A 22,459-nucleotide genomic window follows, 5' to 3' on the forward strand; every position below is an offset into this window, starting at 1 on the left:
TATCAGCCCGCCGGAAGGCTACCTGTTATCTATTTACTTGGTCAGGTTATCCCTATACGATTCAACAAGAGTATCGGGAAGGTCAATTGGGTCAATTGCGCGCCAATATAGGCATGGTAGTGGTCCTACCTGGTACAGCAGAGTGCATTCCGAAATTTCATCTTTCGTGCTTGATCACCTGCTTGAGGAAAAAAGAAATCGACAGGAGACGCATTCATCCCAGATAAGCATGCAGTAAATTTTTTTTTGGCCGTTAGATTGTCCGCAAAGACAGCCATCGTTATGCAGATTGCCAATTGCGCCCTCGACAGTCCATATAACACCAGGCAAAAATGGGCAGACAATGAATTGCCCATTTGTCGAGGTAATCGACAAGGTATTGTCTTGATAGCCCCCTTTTTTACATGCTTAGATTATCCTTTTTGTATGTGCAGGAATAATATAAATTAAATCGTCGTATATATGGTTCATTCTGTCAAACCGTTTGCTTTCTTGCATGCTTTCATTTCAGACTCCTGAAATTTGAACTCACCAGCATGAACCACGCATAGTCCTGTCGCGCTATTTTATTACTGCTGCCTCGCAACATGCATGCGGTACCACTGGTGGTATCTTCTGGTTGCATGCATTTTGAAAATTCTACTCTATGTATGTTTTTGCCTCCCCTCCTTCCCCCCGCCCTCCCCCCCCCGCTCGGTCCCTGCTGCTCCTATTGGGGGGAGGTTGTAAAAACCCCCTCCTCCTTCTCCCTGAAATGTGCACGCTAACGCGTCAAAATCATTGAAAAACCTTAGGCACTGATATAGTGGATCTATTCTCCTCTGTACTTTAAAACAAACCTTCTTCTCAAAAAGAATTAGCCTTTAACTCACCTGTCGGCATTTGGTTCGGCTATTGGGCGAAAAATTGACCTCCTCGATCGACCTCCTTTTTTTTCCCTCTCTTCCCCTCCCCCTTTTGTGTGCCAATTCTCTCTCTGTTTTCTCTCTCTCTCTCTTGTCGGGTATAGAGCTTTTCGGATATTCCATGGTCATGCATGTCGCCTTGAGTGATAGGCATTGTTTTCATTTCTCATACCACTTTTCCCATGCTTAAGGAGAAAAGCAACATCGAGCTCAACGCCTTTCTGCTCTTTACATACCTTTCTACTCGTAACATGCGGAGATCGCCCTATTTTTTTTGCCGCGGAGATAGATTACATACTTCGGCATAGAGCATTGCAATATTGGCTTTTGATTTCTTGCTTTCGCATGCTTGGTTTCTTTTTGGCCCACAATTGCCACTGATTATTTTTCATTTTAGAGTTTTCTACGTCTCAACCATCGTTGGTTGATATGAGCTCCAGGAAGAAAAAAATAAAGAACACGATACACACGGGCTTTGCTTAAAGTTTATTCATGGTCTCAGACACGAAAATAATAAGACCTAATTAAAAACATTAAAGCCTCCCGTCATGGTGGGTTTCGACTCTGTCTTGGGGGATGGTTTGGCCACAGGGTAGGATAATTCCCTACCAATGGTTTTCCCATTCGTGAAATACGGGTAGTATGCTTGCCCCCCCTTTTTTTGAAAGGTGGAACATTTATGGTTGCTTCAATTCACCTATCGTGCAGCTGTGCCCCTTATTCGCAATTTTCTTTCGCATACACAAACGATACGCTTCATCGTACTATGCAATACACGATATGCTTCATCCTACTATGCAGAAAACGATATAACTTCATCGTACTATGCAATAAATAACTACGGCAGAATACCCTAATGCACTCGTATTATCAAGGTCAAACAGTACTGGTGTAGTCTCATTGATGTGAACTACATGTTTGTACGTTAAATAAATGGTTGCACGGTAAGTATATTACAATCATTTTTTAGACTCACTGCCATCCATCCGAGTCTCAAGTTCCTGCTCGTGCCCGCCGCCGAAATTGAGCTTCTTGAAAGACTTGCGCACATGCTCGCTCAATTCTGCATAGTGCGCCTCATCTTCCTCGTCGGCGATATCGCCGACCTCCAAATCCTCCTCCTCATCGTTCGTAGTGTACCCGCTGCGCAGGCTATACCGTCGCTGGAGCCGCGGTGGCCGTCCCCGCGATAGTCTGCGCTTGGGCGTCCCCAACTCTTCGTCAAAGTAATAGTCTGCAGCACCAATGGGCGTCTTGGGCGTTCTCGGAAGCATGCATCGCACTCCCGTATCATGAATCAACTTGGCAACCAGGCCGGTCCACCCGCACTGGTGCTCTGAACCCAGCCCCCGCCCCGTATCTGCATGGAAGTACTCATTAAAGTGGAGATACTCTGAAAAATGCTCAGAGTCGAACAAGGGCTTGTCGCCATTGTAAGGACGCCGCCCGTCACTGTCCGGTGTGAACAATCGGATGAGCCGGTGCTGAATGTTCTCCGCCACCTCAGACAAATTCAGCATCATCCCCGACCCCTTTGGACACTCAACCTTTAGATCGTCACCGTAAAACATGTAGAACCGCTGCAGCGACTCAATGAGCAAAAAATTGGTCGGGAACCAAATAGGACCCCGCCAGTTGGAATTGCCGCCAAAAAGCCCGGAATTCGACTCTCCGGGCAAGTAGTCAACGACAAACCGCTGATTGTTCACTTCCATCGAGTATGGATTGTCCTTGTGGAACTTGGACAGCGACCGCAGCCCATAATCACTCAAGAACTCGTCCTCGTCAAGCATGCGGTCGAGGATCTTGACCAGTCGCTCCTTTGAAACCATCGATAGCAACATGCGCTCCCCGCTTCCGCGCTGAGTCATTGATGCAGTGTTACGCTCAATGATCTCCGGGCGGTTTTCAACGAACCACCTCAGCCGTTTGGAGAATCCCTTAAACTTGTTTAGGATCTGCGGCTCGAGCGTAATCGTTGCATAGAGCGGGATTAGCCCCACCAGCGACCGTACAGGCAGCTGCTGGATGTATGGCCCGCCGTACGAGATTGCGTCGTAGTAGAACCCGTCCTCCTCGTTCCACAGCGGCTCATCGGCCTTACCGCTTCGGAACGTCATGGCATCGGCAATGAACAAGAAATGCTCAAAGAACTTCGACGCAATGTCCTCGTATGCAGGGCGGTGCTTGGCCAACTCAAGGGCAATATTCATCATCTGAAGACAGAAGAAACCCATCCAGCCCGTGCTGTCGGCCTGCTCGAGCACTCCACCCGTGGGCAGTGGTTCTGACCGGTTGAACAGGCCAATGTTGTCGAGCCCTAAAAAGCCGCCTTCAAACACGTTCTTGCCAGACATGTCCTTGCGGTTGACCCACCACGTGAAATTGAGCAGCAGCTTCTGGAATACACGCTCGAGGAAATTCACATCCTCACGCCCGTACAGCTTACGCTCGAGTTTGAACACTCTAAACGTCGCCCACGCATGCACCGGAGGGTTTACGTCGCTAAAGTTCCACTCGTACGCCGGAATCTGCCCATTCGGATGCATGTACCACTCGCGCGTCAATAAGTCAAGCTGCTTCTTTGCAAACTCGGGGTCGATCATGGCCAGCGGCAAACAATGAAACGCCGTGTCCCACGCAGCGAAGAATGGGTACTCCCACTTATCAGGCATAGATAGGACGTCGTCAATGTGCAGATGCCGCCATTCCGTATTACGCACATACTTGCGCTCCTCAGGCGGCGGCAATTTCGACCCAGGATCGCCCAAGCTCCACTGGTGGTGGATGAACTGATAAAACTGCTTCGTCCACAGCATGCCGCTAAACGCCTGGCGCTGCACGTTGCGCAGCTCGTCAGACATGGGCAGCGGCGACAATTTATAGTAAAAGTCGTCCGCTTCGTCCTGGCGCCGGTCGACAATTGCGTCGAACCGCCGCTCGTCGAGCACAGCGCGGTCGGCTACGGGCTTATTGGTGAACCGGAACCGCACAGTGACAAAGTCCCCGGGCGGAATGCCATCCCCCGCGTCAAACGCGTACCAGGCGCCCGCCTTGGTACCGCGCTGCTCCGGATTAATTGCCTTCTGGTCGGCGTCAATGACAAAGTCGTGGAACGCGTCTTTGAAGTACTTGTCGTCGCTGGCGACATTGTAGAGCCGCGGCTCGTTTGTCGCATTCTCGGTGAACATGGGGGTCGGCGTAACGTCCTCCCCGTCGTCACAAACGCCCGGAGACGTGGCAAACTGGACATACCGCGCTCCAAGCTTGTAGTGGTCCGTCTCAAACACAATGTCCTCTTCACCCGACGCCGACGCCGACGCCAGGCGCACCTCTGGCTTGGGTTTGTTCTCCCACCCCCAGCTCCAGGTGTCGCGGAACCACACTTGGGGGATGATGTGAAGCGGTGCAGCCTCGGGACCGCGGTTATAGGCGGTGATTCGGAACTCGAGCTCCTCCTCATTGTCCTTGTCCTTGGCCATTTCCATGAAGATGTCAAAGTAGCGGTCGTCGTCAAACACGCCGGTATCACCGATCTCGAACTCGAGTTCCTCGCGGCTTCGTTTGGCGTTCTCCGAAATCAATTCCTCGTAGGGGAACTTCTTCTGCGGGTACTTGTAGAGCATCTTCATGTAGGAGTGCGAGGGCGTGTTGTCCAGGTAGTAGTAAATCTCCTTAACGTCCTCGCCGTGGTTCCCCTGGTGGCCGGTGAGGCCGAACATGCGCTCTTTAAGGATGTCGTCTTTCTCGTTCCAAAACGCCAACGAGAAGCACATGAACTGGTGATTATCGCTGACGCCAAAGATGCCGTCTTCTCCCCACCGGTAGGTCCGGGAGCGTGAATGCTCAAAGGGGAAGTTCGACCACGCATCGCCATTGGCGGAGTAGTCCTCTCGTACAGTTGCCCACTGGCGTTCGCTTAGGTAAGGCCCCCATCTACGCCAGTACTTCTTGTGATCCAGGTCTTCTTGGAGTCTTTTCTCCTCTACGGTCGGGTATTCCGCGCCATTGAAGTACACCATACTACTGGTACTACGGTATAAGCTTTACGAATTATTGTCCGTCTCTATCAATTGGGAAAAGGCTGTTCCGGGGGGTATCAATTGAGGGTGAATGGTGAAGAGCTGTCCCGGAGGGCATCGGGGTTTTATATATGAAATAGACGCCGGGCGGGTCACGTAGTGTATTATTTGGGACACCGCAGTACACCTACTATCATGCATAGACAAGGGCCCAATTGCCTGGTGGCCATTCGCCACCCGTTAGCCAGCCAAAGCGGATCTCTCATATCCGCACGCCTCCTTCAATTACAAAGCTCTGGTTTGCTTAATTTTATTTACTGCAGCTACGTAATTGTCCAGGTACTACAATATGCCGTGGGTTCCAGCCATTGCAGGTTGGTTGCACCGACGAGACACAATGCCCTGTCTTAAACGCCTAAGCGAGCTGCACCGCGCGAGGTCAGCTGACGCAATACATAGCCGCACTTTTTGCGGCTTAAGCTTTGCTGTGTACAGCCGTGCCGAGCCGCATGGGAATATGTTACAGGGGTGAGAAATGGTACGTGGAACACGCCAAGATACGGGGGCCTGGGGGCTGGCCCCCAGCTACGGGAGCTCGAGGGCTGGCCCTCGAATACGCTTCCTGGTAGTAGGTGAGCGTGCCACTATTAGGCCGCAATTACACCAGAATGACCCAAAATAGCCTTGGTGAGCTCCAGCTAGCCAGCAATAGCACAGGCCGGGGGAGAGAGGGGGGGGCTGCATGCCTACTTTTACGCCCCTTACAGCACACCCCAGTACGGCAGGTACCGGCCTGCATGTGTGCGCCGTAAAAGAGGATGCTCCTCATGACGGCCCGGTCCGGTCGGCGGCACGGTATCTCTCCCTGTCGTATTCCGGGCCGGTATAAGCGTGGGGCGCCCTCGCCCTCCGAGGGAACGGCTTTTTTCCCCTGGCGATGCCCGTTTAGGAAGTAATGGTGAAACTTTCGATGGTAAAAGCGCCATCGTATAACCCCTGGCTTAGCTTTGGCCCACCCCCACTCCACACCCTTTTTTTATGTGCAACGAAGCGAAAGAGGCCAGGTGAAGGCAATTGTGGCCCCATTGGAGAAAGTGGAGATATTTGGTCGATACAATGCCCCATATATGCTTATGCTGATGTTGCGCCGTGAGAGGACGATGCATCAATGTGGATAAATTAAGTTCCCAAATAGGCAGGTACGTTACGGAATCGGGGAATGGTGGTCCAGGCATGCTGCTGCATTCGGCCTGTTTATATGCAATTTTGAGGCTGCCCCCCTTAAGCACGGTTTGTATGATTGGTTAAGGGGTACAATGTGTTTTAAACAATTCATTTTCGCTTAATTTTTCTCCCTTTCCTTCCTTTCACAACCTACATTCGTTCTTTTAGTTGACCTAAAGAAAACGCTTTTCCAACTCCTCGTCATTCTTTTTACCCCATTCAACACTCTTTTTGAAATGAAGTTCTCTACTATTGTTCCATTTGCGGTCCTTTCCGCGTTCGCTGCTGCGCAGGAGCCAACCACCACCGTCTTCGCGACCATCTACGACTACGTGACTGTGCGAAGCTCCTCCACCATCACCACTCCAGCCCCATCCGCCACCGATGCTCATCTGCTCCTGATGGCCGTGGACAACTCCACTTCCACTGAGGCCTCCTCCTCCGCTGTCGCCTCTTCTTCCGTCCCAGTTATCTCCAACACTACCGCGCCAGCGACCGCCTCTGCCCCAAGCTACAACTCCAGCGCTATCTTCAAGAACGCTACTGCTACCCGGGTCGTCGTCAAGTCCACTTCTGTTGTCACTGTGTGCCCAACCTGCTCTGGTTCTTCTGTCGCTGGCGGTTCTGCTGCTCCAGCTGCCACTGAGGTCCAGACCACCGCCTCTGAGGGTGGTGCTGCCATGAACGCGGCCGTTCCAGGTGCCCTCCTTGGCGCTGCTCTTCTCGCCATTAACTTGATGTAAAACACGAAAGAAAGAAAATGATATTTTTCTGTTTTATCTCTGACAAATCCTTACGCGGTTACGAGTTTTTGGTCTGATTTTTTTGGCGTTTTTTTTCCTTTCTTTTGAACTCTTTTTTTTAAAAAAAAAATAATAAATAATCATTAATATTACATATTGGTAATTGCTATAGACTCTGGTAGTTCATTAGCAAATACATATTAATCAATTTTGACATCCAATGCATGTCGCAGGTTGAAAGATTGGCGAGGGCCTGCGGCGCCAGCCGCATGCGGCTCACTACAAATGTTCGAGATCCAAAACCGTATATGTTCGAGATCAAAACTTTATACTAAACCGCTTGTTTAAGGTCTCTAACACAGTGCGGCTCGTGCGGCTCCGACACAAACAAAAATCTATCCAGTCAAAGAAAACATATGGAATAACGACACTGCCGACTTAGCTAGGCTAATAATAATCATGTAGGCTACCTATAGCAAGAAAAGCAGAGGAGAAGTAATGGCGAGGCAGAGCGGAAGAATTAACAAGGGACACAGGGCTAGAAAAGAAGAGAAACGGAGAACGATCAAGCAGTGCAGGAGATCGCGAAAGGAATCTGCGCAAATGCAACTCCGAGAGATGGCACTCTCCAGTCCAACCGTGTCACTCGTTTCTGGGAAGTGGATTATATATTGATGGTATATTTTTTGTCGGTACTAACCGGGGAACTGTGTTTAGATGAGAATGCGTGCATGGAATCCAGGGGGTGGAGCAGTCTAAGCGAGGAGGAGTGCAACAAATCAGATACTGGTGGAGAATCGAGTCCATCAGAATCTGGGCGAAGCAACTATGGTGACGAAAGTGACACAAGTCATGGAGGCAGACTATTAAGTGTCAAATCGACGCAAGGGTGCATTGTACATCATGCATCCCCAATATCAGGGGTAACAACAAGCCCTTGTCGATCGGGGTCGGGAAACGCTCTTCTCCTCACAGCTCAGCCATCGGGCCATTGCGAGCTTTTAAACACATTCCGACCCAGTACGGGGAGAGGTTTGGACATTCTATACATCTCACAAACCATGCCCGAAATCCACCGGTCAGAACGGGCCTACGGAAGCATGCACTATCGTAACCGCGAAGACAGCGAAGTGTCTATAATCGAGGTCCCGCACAGGAGATCTGGCCACGCCTATATGGTCACTCAGACCCACACAAAACCGCAGGGTCTTGACTTTAGTTTTATGGGCCTCCAGACCCCCGAACAAGACGACGTCAAGGCCATCTCCTCTCCGTTGTCTATGCTGTCTCCGTTCACTTCTTCCGCTGAGTCAGACAGTCCTTTCAGGGCTTTCGAGGAGTCACCAGAGTTCAGACCTATTGCATTCAGCGGAACCCACCGTAAGCTTCGCCAGTATTCCGCTACTCATCTGGCAAGCCTACGAGAGGAAGACCCCCGAACAATCACCAACAAGCGGCGGGAAACGAAGAGTTCTATCACTCATACTACTAGTAGTATCAGTAGCTCCCAGCTGAGTGACCCGTGTGAACTCAAGTCCGCTTTCGATGACACCAAATTGAGATCGTCTGATGATCTGAGACCGCTGGAGTTTTTTGACGGGCAGAAAAAAAATATGGGCTCATTCAAATTTAGCTATTCGAGCGGTGACGACTCAATCTTGTCTGAGACGCCCAGGACACCTGACATTGCTCCAGGGGACGCTTCAATGGTCTACAGCACTCCTCTGACACTACCATCCGAGTTAGCGCTTAAATCTCTTCATCACCCGTCCAAGACCCAGCAAGACCTACAGGAGGAGATTTCCCCATTGTGTCTGTCGAATCAGCCAAAACGCCTCCCTAGACATCAGACTACCGGCTCAACCTCCGTCTCTACGACAATGCTCTCGTTCCTATCTGTCGACAAAAGCACTAATAGCAGTAGTAATAGTGATGCCAGAGGTGATAGCGATAGTAGCGAAAAGAACGTCCTAAGCCTTGACGATTGGAGCCAGAAGCTCGACGAAAAGCTCAAAATGGATGATTGTTTCACTATTGAGCTCAAGCCCCCTGTGCTCAAGACGATTCCAGAACCTCCATCGCTAGAGGAGTTGCGCAGCTCTCCAAAGAAGGGACTTTTCGTAAAATCGAATTCGTCCTCTACTACCGTCACCAAACCAGTTATCTCAGGGCCCACTCTGGTCAAGAAGAATGGGGTTGACTACCATGGACCGGACGATCCAGTGGTGCACTTCTCTACAGAATCACAAACCATTGCGCCAATTTCATCCATACACCACCACCACCAACAACAACAAAAACAAGAGCAGCAACCAGCAATATCTCGCAAGCTCTCCGAAGACCTGCGCTACTCAATCCTATCAGCGGAGTCAATTGGTGAAGTCCAGATCAGCGAGATTCCCAGCACAGCACCCCCTCCTTCTCCTCCTCCTCCTCCTCCTTCAGAGCCGCTGTGCGTCCCCCCTCCACTGCCAGATATCGCCCGGAAGAGCGGTGAGAGCTATGTTTCGTCCTTCTATAGCGTGAATTCAGAGCGCCAAAGGCATCTTGGTGAAGGAGTAGCATTCAGCTCAATTGCTCCAAACACTGCCGTCACTCCAAAGGAGAAATTTACAGCCAAGCTGAAGCGGACGTTTGGCCGCAAGCCAAAACGCCCCTCTAACGATTACGAGGAAGACATTGAGGAATTCCTCAACCAGAAGTCCCTAAACACGAAACAATCGCTCATATCCCACCTCTCGTCGGAAGCAAGCACCTATAGCCTTGACAACAAATCGTCACGGTCTAACGTATTCTCTAGAATGAAACCCCATCGCAAATAGCTGATCTTAATTTCTAATCTATGTACTAATTTATTCTTCACAATTGTGAATGGATTTTGCCATTAGAACCAGGAACTGTCTATTATCAAGTAGTATTTTCTATCTATCATAGCTAAACATCGAACACAAGCAAGCACCAGGAGGATTGGAATGCTGGAACCGAGGTCGACATCTCGTTACAGGACACGCACTCCTACCAGTACTACCAGACCTTGCATAATCAGAGTAAGTACCGGTAGATAAGTATTTCCTCTCGAAGTGTATGATGTAATGCAGTGGCTTAGCACACGTGCATAGATGTTGCTACATCTTATTGGTAGGTAACCTCGTCTGGCTTCATTCGGACGTTTGCTATATTATAGAAGAAAAACACTTGTACTTAGATTAGTCTTCCATCGCTCTAGGCACCTTGTTTTATTCATCCCTAATATTTATAGGAAGAATTACGCGCGCTCGATGAGTTCTTAATATTGGTAAGCCGAATCTTGGTGTTTAATCTCGATCAGCCGCGCCGATCAACGTAAAATGAATGACCCGGAGGGTCGGGCAAATCTTACTCCGGCCAACTATAGAATGAGCAGTCGGTCGTCCACCAGACCGAGTACGCCTGCTGTAGTGCTCGAAACAAGAAGCTGGACTTCGCGATATATCGAGTCATGCATCAAGACTGCAGGTGTACTCACAGTACTCATTAGCTTCTCCATTTGGAGCCAATTCGCCAATTATCCCAGCACACAGACCAGCAAAGACGTCTGGTACAGTGACGAGTTTGTCCTCAGAGTGCCAGATGACCTTCCAACTGCCGAATTGTGGGATCCAGGGTTTATTAACTCCTACAGCCCTATTCTGCTCGAGACTCATTCGCATACTACAGTTTCAGATGGAGAGCTATCTCCAGAGCAGCTTGTAGACTGGGCGTATGCGTATGGCTTCAATGCCATCTTCGTAACAGACCATAATGACATTCGCGGAGGGCTAGAAGCTCGACGCTATGCAGAGAAGCAGTTTTCCGAAGAGGAGCTTCTGGTAGTTCCAGGGGTGGAGTATACCTGCTGCCGAATTCACATGAACCTCATAGGCATTAACGAGACAATTGAGCCCCCTTCGTCGTGGCCGAGTAACAAAGAGCTTGCTGAGGCTATCCACCGAGTACATGAGCTGGGCGGGTTTGTGCTTGTCAATCATCTTCCATGGTCAATGTCGACGGAGCACGGTAGGCAGGTTCCTACGCTCCAGGACCATCCGACCCGGGACGAATTGCTGGCAATGGGTGTAGACGGGTTCGAATCAGTTTCAGAAGGTGTGCTAGACCTTTCGACTATCCGATATAGCGAAGCATATGGCCTGCCGCTTTTTACAGCCACAGATATTCATGCACCGGACACAGCCCCGACCGGATGGACTGTCATAAATGCAGAGTCCAGGCATTCCAAATACGAAACGATCAGAAGGGCCTTCACAAGGCGATATGAAAAGCTCACAAGCTTTTACTATGACCCAGTGGGCCCGAAACCGCAAGTCTACTCGAAGCCTAACCCTAGCTACCATAAGTACGCGCCATTGCGGGCATTGGATATGTCCTTTTTGTGGTTCGAGTCCAAGGGGATGTACTCTTTTGTGTCTGGCTTCTGTCATGATGCCCAGTTTGATTTCTACATTTCAAGAGCGGTATATTTTATCGCGTACTGCTTTATTGCTGTGGCGATCTACGAAACGGTCCTCTACGCCATGAGACGGTACTTCTACCGCTACAACAAACTCACAATCCACTTGGACTGACCAATTCACTTGATTGACCGAATTCGCAATCCACTTGGCAGATCGAATTAATAAATCCACTTGGCAGGCCAAATTCACAACCCCAGTTGGACTGATCTAAAAAAGTGGGCATTTGCGTTTAATAGTTAGAGATATTTGATAGTTAGGTCATCGTTAATTTATTATTTAGGGTTAATGACTGCAGTGACGAAACCGTTTTTACCCCCCGGCACCTTGAGCCACCGGCCCATGCGGTGCTCTTTAGAGATGGCCGCAAAGACGCAGTGCGTCTCCTTGCCCTTGAGTCCCGCTTCTGTGCCTGCAATTCGGTTAATAACACCCTTGGCGCACGGAATAGATGCAATCTGTGAAAACTTGCGATGGTCGTCGGAAAGCTTCCACACTCTAATATCGCCGCTCCAAGACCCGGTGAAGAATATATCCGAGTAAGGAATGGCGTATATGCTTGTGATATATCGGGGCTGAGGAACAGGAATCTCAACCCCGTCTGCGTTTTTGGATGCAGTTACCTGCGATGGGTTCATCGCATCGTCTCTGCCATGCGCCTCTCTCTCAATATACAGAGGCTTCTTCTTCGAGAGCGACCAAAGCGCTACATTGCCATTGTCACTGCCAGTAACAAACAACTGGTCCTCTATCATGCTGCAGCAGTCAATCGACCCCTCCATTACAGGGTCGTATTCTACAGTAGGGGTTAAATCCTCCCCAGTTTTGGCGTCAATCTCGTCCATAATGGCATCCTCGTCGAATTTACGCTTCTTTCGCTTCAGATTCTGGTCTCCGCCCAAGAAAGCCAGCCGCTTCTCCTCCTCGACCTTCCAAAGAGTCGCACTTCGGTCTCGCGACCCTACAGTGAGGCACCGTGGCTGACCCAGCGCCGATATGTCCAGAACCTGGTCCTGGTGGCCAAAGAATATCTGCACAAGAGACATTTGATCCAGGTTGTAGGCTCTCATTTTCAGGTCTGCACAGGATGCAAACAGTTCGTTAGTGCCTCTTCGGAACGCCAGGCCAGTGACTACGCCCTTCTTGTCCTTCGTCTCAAACACCTTCACTGGTGCCAGGTTCTCGCTACTCCACACAATAATCCTCCGGTCCCGGCCACCGGTAACCACATGCTTGCCATCAGGGCTCACTGCAATGCATAGAATCTCGTCGTAGTGTCGCTCATAGTGCTCAGCATCCTCGGGAGAAGCCACGGCTTTACGGTCTCCTCGTACGTACTTGAGTCTTTTAGGCTTCCCAGGCTTGGATATGTCCCACTTGGTCACCTGGAGCGACTTGGAAGCAGTGTATGCATATGGGTAGTGAGTCGCAATCGAAGTCACGCCGAAGTCCTGCAGCTTGCACAGCTTCACCGTTCCGTCATCTCTCGAAACCCGTGCGAAATTCAGCTTATCGCCCAGATGACGGTATATCCTACCCTGGTGCTCAGCCACGTCCTCTCTCAGCCTTCGGGCGATGATCTCTCGGTCCAGATCAGCAGCATCAAAGCTATCACCGAACTCAGCCGTCTCCTCTTCGACATTCTTGAGATACTGCTTAGCCAGTCTTCGTCGTCGGTCAGCCTCGGTCTCGTCCTCATCCTCGGAGCTCTCTTCCTCCATTACGTCCATTGGCTCATCTTGTTCGAGTTCGGAATCGCTGGTAATGTCCTCGTCTCTATCAGCCTGTCTTGGCTTTGTTGCGGGTCTTTCACTTTGATCCCGCCCTTTTCGGGGGGCCATAGACTTTCTGGAGGGTCCTCCGGTTCGCCTTTTCTTCGATGGCTTACTGAAAAACGAGTCCACCATGGTTTATGTGTCGGTTTTTAGGCCCTTGGTTGCTTATCGGTTGTCGCTTTGATATTTTTTCTCTCATTTTTCACACAATCAATTAATTTTTTTTTTCGCGGTGGCGCGCGCGGTATGATGAGCCGCATCATATGCGGCGCGTTATTGGCCTATCGTTTTGTCATCGGCTGTCCAGTATACAATTTCCATTTACCAAATATATTCAAGAAACCATATTATTTGCAGAGTAGGCATTCCCATAGTACTTGGTTTGGTGACAATTCTACAATTGAGAAACCCATTATGTCATAGGTGACCCAGTCCTTCATTTTTTTATAGGGCCGTTATAAAGCAATAGTTATCAATAAGATAGCCAATACAAGTGATCTAGCCTTTATATACATTTCGGTAACAGTGAATTATGGTAATGCCGAATATTTGCGTCATTTATTCCAAAGTAGATACTGTCAAATTACCAATGATCTTAGCAGATTCTGCTGTGACAATCCTAAGCTTCCCATATAACGATGAACACATGTTAATTGAATCTTGCGACTGATGCGTAGTGTAACGTCTACTGTATCCACTCATGAAGAATATTTGACCCTATGAGCATCGTATGTAACCTTAGAGTTGGGAAGTCAGAATCGAACCATAACAGCAGCTTTACATGTAGCTCCCTATAGGCCCCCTGATATCACGTCTGATATGTAGTGAGTGTTTATGCGAGACTGAGGTACATGTACATGACCGTATGATGTAAGCGATTCTCCAGCTTATCGGAATATTAACTGTCATCTCGGCAACTTAAAAAGCCGTTTCTTCCAGTGTATTCAGCCACAGCAGTGCAAGATATGAAAGAATAGGGGGGCTGAGACTACACCGTCTTTTGCGGGACAGCATAACAGCGGGATCATATGGGGTCGTATACAAATTTTATAATTCTTTTGTTGATCTATCATGATACAGATCTATTAATGATTCTTTTTTTCGTGTCGTTCGTTCGTTAAAAAATTAAAATGATTAAAAATTAGACATTAACACCCATCATCCGCAACTTATCTTCGAGCTCCCTGATCTCAGACTCGATCTCTATTAGCTCCGCTCTGACCCGTCCAATTGTTTCCAAACTAGTATAATCTGGTCCCTTATTAGTTCTCAAAACTCTTCAAAAAACGCTTAGAAATGCTTACCTCCTCTCCCTGCCAGGCTTGCAATAACCAACTGTCCGTCGGTTCGTTCTCTTCGTAACTCCTCCAACGTGTGCCGCATATAAGGTATCACTGATCTGATTGTATCATCATGGCCGGACATTTACTGTGATCGTTCCCTGGCCGGCTTTACATCATCCGCGAAAGAAAACCAGACCTCTAAGAATTAAAATTCTCAATACGATTTCTCTCGCTTATATGGGAGTGGAACTATTGTGGTTCGGTGCGTGAATATTATTATATATAAATACCTGACAGGCAAAAAAATGAGCCTAGAGTGCCTGCAACCGAAGGACAACAATGCATTAACGAGGCGCAATCAGTTTGATCTGCCCAGCGGGTAGCGACCAAAAAGAAGGGGATATAGTCAAATCGGCTACCGGGGTGTGAGGGCGCGTTACGGGCAGCACCCCATCGTTAAACAATGACGCACTTTCATACAGCCACAGCTCTTTCTATGAGATCGATCTTCCCTGTCAAAGAAATGATTTCCCATTCAAGACGAAGCGAAGCGATGGAATAGGGAGTATATGGACAGGGGGGGGACGACATCCCGCTTTTACTTTTTCTGGTAGTTCCCCCTCCCCCTTTAGTTCGCCCGGTGGTGCTCGAAACTTGTTCGCCTATGGTGGTATGGCCTTCTTGAACTACAGCGTACTGCTTCATCCCAGTTTCAAGCTTGCATTTGGCGTGCCTGAGTTTTCACTTCCATGCTTTCGGTTGGCCCCTTGCATGTTTCAGGTTTTTGGCTATTGATGCACGATCCAGCCTGGCCAATAGAGAACCTTCTCTTCACGCTGCTGTACGTATTCTGCGCGGCATGACGATGCGTCTTTTTGGGGGGGAGGGAGGGTATGTGTGTCCCCTCAACTGGCCTGGAGCACACCCACCAGGCGTCCAAGACAAGTCCAGACCGGAAGCTGCTCGTTAATAGACCAGGGATGCTCATTAATACAGTAGGCCACCAAACCATTCCATAAAGCCCAGTATTTAGTACATACGTCGTCTTCGCTGCTCCGACTCCAACTTCCTCAGCTTCTCCTTGGCGATTGCATACTGGTGGTTCGCCTCCAGTAGCTGGAGTCTGACATGGTCGCTGGCCGGGTGCTTGCTTCGAAGTTCCTCTAGAATATATCGCTGGTCTCGCATGTACTCGATCGTTCGCTTGAGCACAGATACACGACTTTCCCAGGGGATATCAATTGGGCCTGTCATTTTATTTTTGCCCTGCCCCTGGCCTGGACAATTCTATCGTCCTCCCCCCTAGAGCCGTCCGCCCGGCATTAATATATATATACCATCGGCTGGTTTACCCCAGACATACACCCTTCAATCCATGCCATACGTCACTTTCCTATTCAATCGCCAGGTGTCACCTATTGTTTAGGCCCGTCGTATTAATTACCAACCTTGCATAACGGCATGACCAACAGCATACCGACCCCACAGCACATCATCCACACATCATCCGGGATCCCACATGAAGTATCAATGTATTCATGTATCCATTTAGCTCCTTCTTCAGCATTAACTGTTGTTAATGCACTCACGTTAAATAAATAAATAAAAAAAGGTCACTCATGAATTGCTCCGCGTAATTGCCTCTAGGAAAAACGGAAGGCTGGGGATGGGTTAGATAGGTCAAAAATTGGCACTCCGGATGTCGTTGGAGACTAATTGAAGCTGGAAGAGCCTCTCGCTATCAGTCCTGTCGCGCCGGAGTTTCTCAATGTCCACAGCCACGGCCCGTTCCACCGCCTCTTTAACCGCAGTTACCCGATGGTGCTGTTTCTCCACAAAATCACCTCGCGTGTTATTATTATTATTATTATTTGGTAGCTGGCGCCGGAGGGCCTGCTGTTGCCGCAGCAGAATGACCAATCCTCGCGCCCACACGAGCGCCTCTGCCGCTGCAGCTTCCTGCTCAAGGTATGAGAGCCGCTTAGCATACGCCATGAGTGACTTTACGTGGTTCTTCTTTGCAGTAACGTCACGCTTCGCGTGAAGGAGCCGGTCCATCTCGGTCACATTACTTTGCAACGTGTCCCTCGCATGGCCCACTTGCCGCTCGAACCCAAGCACCTCCATCTTAACGTCCTGGAGCTTCGGCTCCGCTCCGGCCAGTGAACGGCCAAGCTCAACAAATTTGCCGTAATCCGAATTGATCGTGTCTACTAGCTGCTGGTCCAAGATCCCTTTCCACTTCCTCATCTGGCGTTGCAGGTCATCCAGCGTCTGGTATTTGTGGTGGTCGTTTAAGAATCCCTCCACGCTAAAGTTCTCTCCGGAAAAGGAGTCCTGGGTTATAGGAACGATCTCTGGCAGGCCGTCCATTACAATCTTTACAATTTTATGTCTTATCTATGAATAATGGATGGGGTTCTATGAGATTGAATATTGTTCAGTGCAACGTATCAGTGAAACGGTTAGTTGGCGTTTCCGCGCGCGCATATATATGTAGAGAAAATGTCACGCAGCTGACAGAAATAGAAAGCCAATTATTTCAATTATTTGAGGTTATGTGCTATAAGTGACGCAAACTATAAGAGTCAGCCCTGTGAATTCTCTTTTCAGTGCATGTGACCTGTTGCAACAGACTAAACGATACCACCAACAGTATTAGACGACATTTGCAGGAGGTGTGAGGAATGGCGGGTCGGGATTACTATAAGCGATTACTAATCCAATATCCGACACTTGGATACGACTCTTAACAAGCCGCATGTTATGCGGCGCATTTGTATATTTGGAGACCTCTCCGTTAGTAAAACAACTACAACTGGCAATTATTTTAATTCCTGGGCCCTGCTTTTGTCTGCCCTAGCTACAATGTTTTATCGCGTAAAGTTAATTTACGCGTTCGCGAGTGACGCGTCGCGACTAATTTAAGTTTTTTTCAATTTGGGAGAGACGCGTTTCTTCTCCTTTCCATCTCACGCGGTTCTTCAAAAGATAAAAGAAGTTAATAGGTCTTGAAAGATGGAAGAAGTGAAGCTGCCAGACCCGCTGTTCTACCACAGCAATGGAGTCACGAAACTAGAGTACAGCAGAGGCGAGAAAGCATACCTGGTGACTGTCGGGTCCGACCACTTTGCGCGACGACACGACCTGTCTAAGGCGGACGAAGAGGCGACCCACGTTGAGCAGCCCAACGGGATCAATGCCGTATCAGTGTCTGCTACACACTTTGTCGTGGCCAATGAAGACAGCGAAGTCGTGCTCTACGACCTGGCGTCCATGGAGATGGTCAAGACCATTGTACGCACGCCTCTGCCTATGAAAGACGTCAACTTCAGCCCGGATGGCGAGTGGATCGCAGTCTGTGGCGAGGATAGCGTGGTTCGAATCATTAAGGGTGACGACATCGACAGGTTTATTGAGATTGAGCATCCCAATCTCGTCAAGCACGTTAGCTTCCACCCGGATGGCATGTCCCTAACGACTTCGTGTGTCGACGGGACTTTGAGAGTATACTCTCTGTCAAGTGAACTGCCCTCTCTAGTGACAACAATTGAGGGGGTCATCCCCAAGGTTTTCGAGACAACAGAAGAGAAGTTCACGGGCGTAGCGTGGCACCCAGATGGGCGCTGCTTTGCTGCTCCAACGAAGACGTTTGAGATCGCCATTTACTCGCGGCAGGACTGGAATGAGAATCGGCGTCTTAGGGATGTTAACAACAACCATGCGAACAACATTTCTGCCCTGAGGTGGTCTCCTAATGGACGCTTTTTGGCTTCGGGAGACACCGACGGCAGACTGCTCATCTGGGAGGCTATGACTCAGGAGGTCATCGCCAGAGCCCAGAGCCAGAACGGCTCAATTCTGTCAATTGACTGGCATCCTACGAATAACCTGCTAAGTTTCACGACAAATGAAGGGTGCCTGTTTGTGGTCGAAGATGTTGTTAAATTTGAGCCGGCCCGAGGACGGGTCGAGCTCTTCCCCCTGAGAGGCGAAGCTCTGGCCGATCTTCCACCCCATTCTGGTGAGACCAATGGGACCAACGAGATTAATGATGACAATGATGATGATGATGCGATGATGGACAATCTTATAGATGACGATGCTGCGTTGGACGACTTTATTGAGGACGATGATGGAGCCGGGTATGCTGAACCAAAGAAAAGAGCCTTCAATGAGGACCTGGGAATGGTTAATGGACGCACCAATGGGTCCGCCAAAAAAAGTAGGTATGAGTACACCCCGAAGCCAGTCCTTCAGCAACCGTTCCAGTCTGGCGGCACTCCCTGGAAGAGCAATCGACGATACATGTGCATGAACAGCATTGGATATGTGTGGACTGTGACGCTGGGCACCTCAACCAACACCATCACCGTAGAGTTCTACAACACCGCCGACCGCCATCAGTGCACATTCACAGAACAGTATAACTACACCATGGCAAGCCTTTCGCCCGACGCCTGTTTTGTGGCCAACTCCGAGCGAGCTTTCTTCCGGTTCCACGAGGGCCAGCGAGACAACTGGGAGTACATTGTCGACAAGCCAGACTCTATCAGAGCTATCGCAGTGTCCAATTCGCTCGCGGTTATTTGTACCGAAAGGGGATACATTCGTGTGTTCAACATCTACGGAACTCCACTGAAAGTATTCCGCAATGGCCGAGACCCAATTATCACCATTGCATGCTGGAACGACTACTTCATGTTCGTGCGGTCGACTCAGCAGGGGAACCTTATTTATTCTATCGAAGACCTTAAAACCGGTCAGACGTATCAGAAGGACGACATTGTTGATATACCTGAGGGGGCGGATTTAAAGTCTGTGTTCTTCTCTGAGGCCGGAGACCCATGCATTTACGACTCTAATAACATCCTGCTAGTGCTTTCGAAATGGCGAGAGCCTCTACAGGCCAAGTGGATCCCGCTGTTTAGTGGCGATCAAGCGAATAAAGACAAGGCAAAGGAGAAAGGAGACGATACCTCCCCGCCAGAGTTCCAGTACTGGCCGCTAGGGCTTGTTGATAGCAAGTTCATGGCGATCATTCTCAAATCAGCGGAGAAGTACCCGCCATTCCCCCTGCCCCTCTTCTCTGAGATCGAAGTGTCGGTGCCTGTTGACGATACCACGGGAGATTACGAGCGGAAGTACCTTACCTTCAACGCCTTACATTCGCTTCAAAAAGATAGACTCGTGGACGAAGAAGACGATGCAGAGCACCAGGAGTCGCTTGGGCAATTGGAGCTCGAAATGGATAAAGCGCTTCTTTACCAGGTTAGCATGTGTTGCAAGTCTGGCCGCTCCAGCCAGGCCATAGGACTGGCCAAGGTTCTTAATAACATAGCCTCCTTGGAAGCTGCCAAGAAGGTTGCTCTGCGGTTCGAAATGATTCGATTAGCGGAACAAATCGATCAATTAATTGAACAAAAGCAGTTTGCATGATATAGTTGTATGGCAAATTGAATTTGCATCATTATTAATACTATTTATATAAATCATACATTACCCTCTATAATAAAATATATAAGGTGTCCACTCTGGCTATGTACTGCCGTATATATGGTTCATGCCGGAGGACTCTATATGGTGCGGCTGTATCGGGGCTCACTTAGTACCAATGCCACCACCAGAAATTTCATTTCACCCCACCAAAGGCCGCTATCGAGTATAAGCAGTATGCTCAAGTCTAATGCCACGATTCGGTCTATACTGAAAAAATGTGTTCAGGCACAATATAAGATAAGTCCAGTGCCCAAGCAGATATCTGAAAGTCTGCCCATTTACACGCATTTTGCCAACCTCGGGAATATGATCCAGTACAGGCAGGACCAATGTCCAGTGACAAAGATGAGACTGGAGACGATTAAAATGACATTCCACGATCCTGCGCGCACCGAAGAGCAGGATAAAAGATTTGAAAATGGGCATATTATTAGACACGGGTCGATTTTGAGCGAGGATCAGGAACAGAGTCTCACTGAGCTGGAGCGACAACTGGTGGACACAAGGGTTGTCGGTAATGGCGAGACTGACTATAAACTAGAGCTTGAATTCCTGACGCGAAATGAAGATTCGGTTAGGTTTGCTAGAGATCGCGCATTTGCGGACCGCATGGCCGTAGAGAAGACAGGCGACGTTAAGGAGCGCCTTTCCCAGGCTGAGATCAAGGCCAAAGCTAAGCTATCCAACTTTTTGGGCATTTTTGACTAACTTATTTATTTACTTGTATATAGTTCCACAGATTTGAAAATCCCTCCTTTTTCATGACGTAGCTTTTGTGTCCAACGCCAAAGGTGCTCTTCGATCTCAGATTCCTAATGATGAACCTTCCGGAGAAATTATGGAATACGCACTATAAAAATATACCACCCTAAAGAGATCTTACGCTAAATATCGTAGTTATTTGTTAAATGATTTTATAGCCACATTAGGAATATCGCGGCTATAAAAGAGAGAGATTCACGTGACGTTTGAACCCAAACAATCAAATGAACAATCCATATACCGGTAGTTGAGTGCATTGAAGGTATATCAATTGCTAGGAAAGAACGAATATTAATATATTAATGTTTACAACAGGGCAATTAAGAGGTGCCATCCAGAAGGCTCTGGACAACACCGAGGATATCGTCAAGAAGAGTCTGGACGTCAGAAACGACGGTGCTAAGGCCACCGGAGAGGTCAGTGCCGACGCTAACAGTGGTAGCCTTGGAGAGGCCGCAGGCAACACCACCAGCACAGGCGACAAGGCAAGAGCCGGCACTGCAGTCAAGGTTGTAGCCCTTGTAGGTGACAGAGAACTTGTCGTTGGCAGATGGAGCGGCGATGACGGCAGTAGCGGCCAAAGTGGTCAAAGTGGCAGTGGAGAACTTCATTTTTAGTCTGAGCTGATTGAATTGATTGGTGATAGTGGAAAGAAAATCCAGAAGGAGGAAAATGGGCCGCTATTTATGCTTTTCCAGACGGCTAGCTAGCTCAGAGAAATTGGCAATACCAGATCATTGGTCCGGTGGAGAATCCAGTTCATAACAATGGAGCTCCTTTTGTGATGGAATGACAGGGTCGATCAATAAAGAATCTGGAAGTCTGGAAAAGGATTAAACCGACGATCTTAATTCTTGTACGGTAATTAAAAATGTACCCGGTACTTGGATATTTCGTCGTTTTGGGATTGGTTTATGCATTGGTGAGTTGGTTATGTGGTAAACCAAAATCAGCTAAAGGGAATATATGTTGCATTAATCAAGTGTGGAATACCACCCCTTTTGTAAAGATTATACGCCAAAAGCCACAGTTATCAAAATTATTTTGCAACCGCTTTAGAAACATCGCGGCTATGAAAGATTTGTGGACTCAAATCAAGATTAATAATACCGTGGTATATGAAAGATTTGTGAACCCGCGTGACATTCATACAAAATAATCAAATTGTCCAATCTGTATAGACGAGTAAATGATACATTGAATAAATTCTGAGATTAAAAGGAAAGAATATTAATATATTAGTGGTTACAAGGTCAATTAAGAGGAGCCATCCAGAAGGCCCTGGACAACACCGATGACACCGTCAAGAAGAGTCTGGACGTCAGAAACAACGGTGCTAAGATCACCGGAGAGGTCAGTGCCGACGCTGACAGTGGTAGCCTTGGAGAGGCCACAGGCAACACCACCAGCACAAGCGACAAGGCAAGAGCCGGCACTGCAGTCAAGGTTGTAGCCCTTGTAGGTGGCAGAGAACTTGTTATCGGCAGATGGAGCGGCGATGACGGCAGTAGCGGCCAAAGTGGTCAAAGTGGCAGTGGAGAACTTCATTTTTAGTCTGAGCTGATTGAATTGATTGGTGATAGTGGAAAGAAAATCCAGAAGGAGGAAAATAAGGCGCTATTTATGCTTTTCCAGACGGCTAGCTAGCTCAGAGAAATTGGCAATACCAGATCATTGGTCCAGTGAAGAATCCAGTTCATAACATAAGCTGTTGCTGTAATGGAATGACAGGGTCGATCAATAAAGAATCTTGAAATCC

General features: G+C 48.7%; 11 protein-coding genes across 11 annotated transcripts; 5 read left to right on the plus strand and 6 right to left on the minus strand.

Annotated features, from left to right (window-relative positions):
- Window positions 1-1,864: 1,864 nt before the first annotated feature.
- TRVA0_051S00430 (uncharacterized protein) lies at window positions 1,865-4,681 on the minus strand (the record flags this gene model as incomplete). Its single annotated transcript, XM_076687141.1, has 1 exon — window positions 1,865-4,681. The coding sequence occupies one exon, from the start codon at window positions 4,679-4,681 to the stop codon at window positions 1,865-1,867; it is 2,817 nt and encodes a 938-aa protein (XP_076538614.1).
- A 1,706-nt stretch (window positions 4,682-6,387) lies between these two features.
- TRVA0_051S00452 (uncharacterized protein) lies at window positions 6,388-6,894 on the plus strand (the record flags this gene model as incomplete). Its single annotated transcript, XM_076687142.1, has 1 exon — window positions 6,388-6,894. One exon carries the CDS (start codon window positions 6,388-6,390, stop codon window positions 6,892-6,894), a length of 507 nt encoding a protein of 168 aa, XP_076538615.1.
- A 1,061-nt stretch (window positions 6,895-7,955) lies between these two features.
- On the plus strand, window positions 7,956-9,716 carry TRVA0_051S00474 (uncharacterized protein; the record flags this gene model as incomplete). Its single annotated transcript, XM_076687143.1, has 1 exon — window positions 7,956-9,716. The coding sequence occupies one exon, from the start codon at window positions 7,956-7,958 to the stop codon at window positions 9,714-9,716; it is 1,761 nt and encodes a 586-aa protein (XP_076538616.1).
- A 525-nt stretch (window positions 9,717-10,241) lies between these two features.
- TRVA0_051S00496 (PHP domain-containing protein) lies at window positions 10,242-11,495 on the plus strand (the record flags this gene model as incomplete). Its single annotated transcript, XM_076687144.1, has 1 exon — window positions 10,242-11,495. One exon carries the CDS (start codon window positions 10,242-10,244, stop codon window positions 11,493-11,495), a length of 1,254 nt encoding a protein of 417 aa, XP_076538617.1.
- Window positions 11,496-11,656: 161 nt separating this feature from the next.
- Window positions 11,657-13,288, minus strand: RRP9 (ribosomal RNA-processing protein RRP9; the record flags this gene model as incomplete). Its single annotated transcript, XM_076687145.1, has 1 exon — window positions 11,657-13,288. One exon carries the CDS (start codon window positions 13,286-13,288, stop codon window positions 11,657-11,659), a length of 1,632 nt encoding a protein of 543 aa, XP_076538618.1.
- Window positions 13,289-14,297: 1,009 nt separating this feature from the next.
- TRVA0_051S00540 (uncharacterized protein) lies at window positions 14,298-14,581 on the minus strand (the record flags this gene model as incomplete). Its single annotated transcript, XM_076687146.1, has 2 exons — window positions 14,298-14,407; window positions 14,461-14,581. The coding sequence occupies 2 exons, from the start codon at window positions 14,579-14,581 to the stop codon at window positions 14,298-14,300; spliced, it is 231 nt and encodes a 76-aa protein (XP_076538619.1).
- A 1,538-nt stretch (window positions 14,582-16,119) lies between these two features.
- On the minus strand, window positions 16,120-16,812 carry TRVA0_051S00562 (uncharacterized protein; the record flags this gene model as incomplete). Its single annotated transcript, XM_076687147.1, has 1 exon — window positions 16,120-16,812. One exon carries the CDS (start codon window positions 16,810-16,812, stop codon window positions 16,120-16,122), a length of 693 nt encoding a protein of 230 aa, XP_076538620.1.
- A 645-nt stretch (window positions 16,813-17,457) lies between these two features.
- On the plus strand, window positions 17,458-19,878 carry CTF4 (chromatin-binding protein CTF4; the record flags this gene model as incomplete). The annotated part of the gene is made up of 1 exon (XM_076687148.1): window positions 17,458-19,878. The coding sequence occupies one exon, from the start codon at window positions 17,458-17,460 to the stop codon at window positions 19,876-19,878; it is 2,421 nt and encodes an 806-aa protein (XP_076538621.1).
- Window positions 19,879-20,112: 234 nt separating this feature from the next.
- TRVA0_051S00606 (uncharacterized protein) lies at window positions 20,113-20,646 on the plus strand (the record flags this gene model as incomplete). Its single annotated transcript, XM_076687149.1, has 1 exon — window positions 20,113-20,646. One exon carries the CDS (start codon window positions 20,113-20,115, stop codon window positions 20,644-20,646), a length of 534 nt encoding a protein of 177 aa, XP_076538622.1.
- Window positions 20,647-21,020: 374 nt separating this feature from the next.
- On the minus strand, window positions 21,021-21,311 carry TRVA0_051S00628 (uncharacterized protein; the record flags this gene model as incomplete). Its single annotated transcript, XM_076687150.1, has 1 exon — window positions 21,021-21,311. The coding sequence occupies one exon, from the start codon at window positions 21,309-21,311 to the stop codon at window positions 21,021-21,023; it is 291 nt and encodes a 96-aa protein (XP_076538623.1).
- A 646-nt stretch (window positions 21,312-21,957) lies between these two features.
- On the minus strand, window positions 21,958-22,248 carry TRVA0_051S00650 (uncharacterized protein; the record flags this gene model as incomplete). Its single annotated transcript, XM_076687151.1, has 1 exon — window positions 21,958-22,248. The coding sequence occupies one exon, from the start codon at window positions 22,246-22,248 to the stop codon at window positions 21,958-21,960; it is 291 nt and encodes a 96-aa protein (XP_076538624.1).
- Between the last annotated feature and the right edge of the window lie 211 nt (window positions 22,249-22,459).

This window comes from Trichomonascus vanleenenianus (assembly GCF_965637985.1).
Source record: "Trichomonascus vanleenenianus strain CLIB 3782 genome assembly, contig: TRVA0_051S, whole genome shotgun sequence".
Lineage (NCBI taxonomy): Eukaryota > Fungi > Ascomycota > Dipodascomycetes > Dipodascales > Trichomonascaceae > Blastobotrys > Blastobotrys vanleenenianus.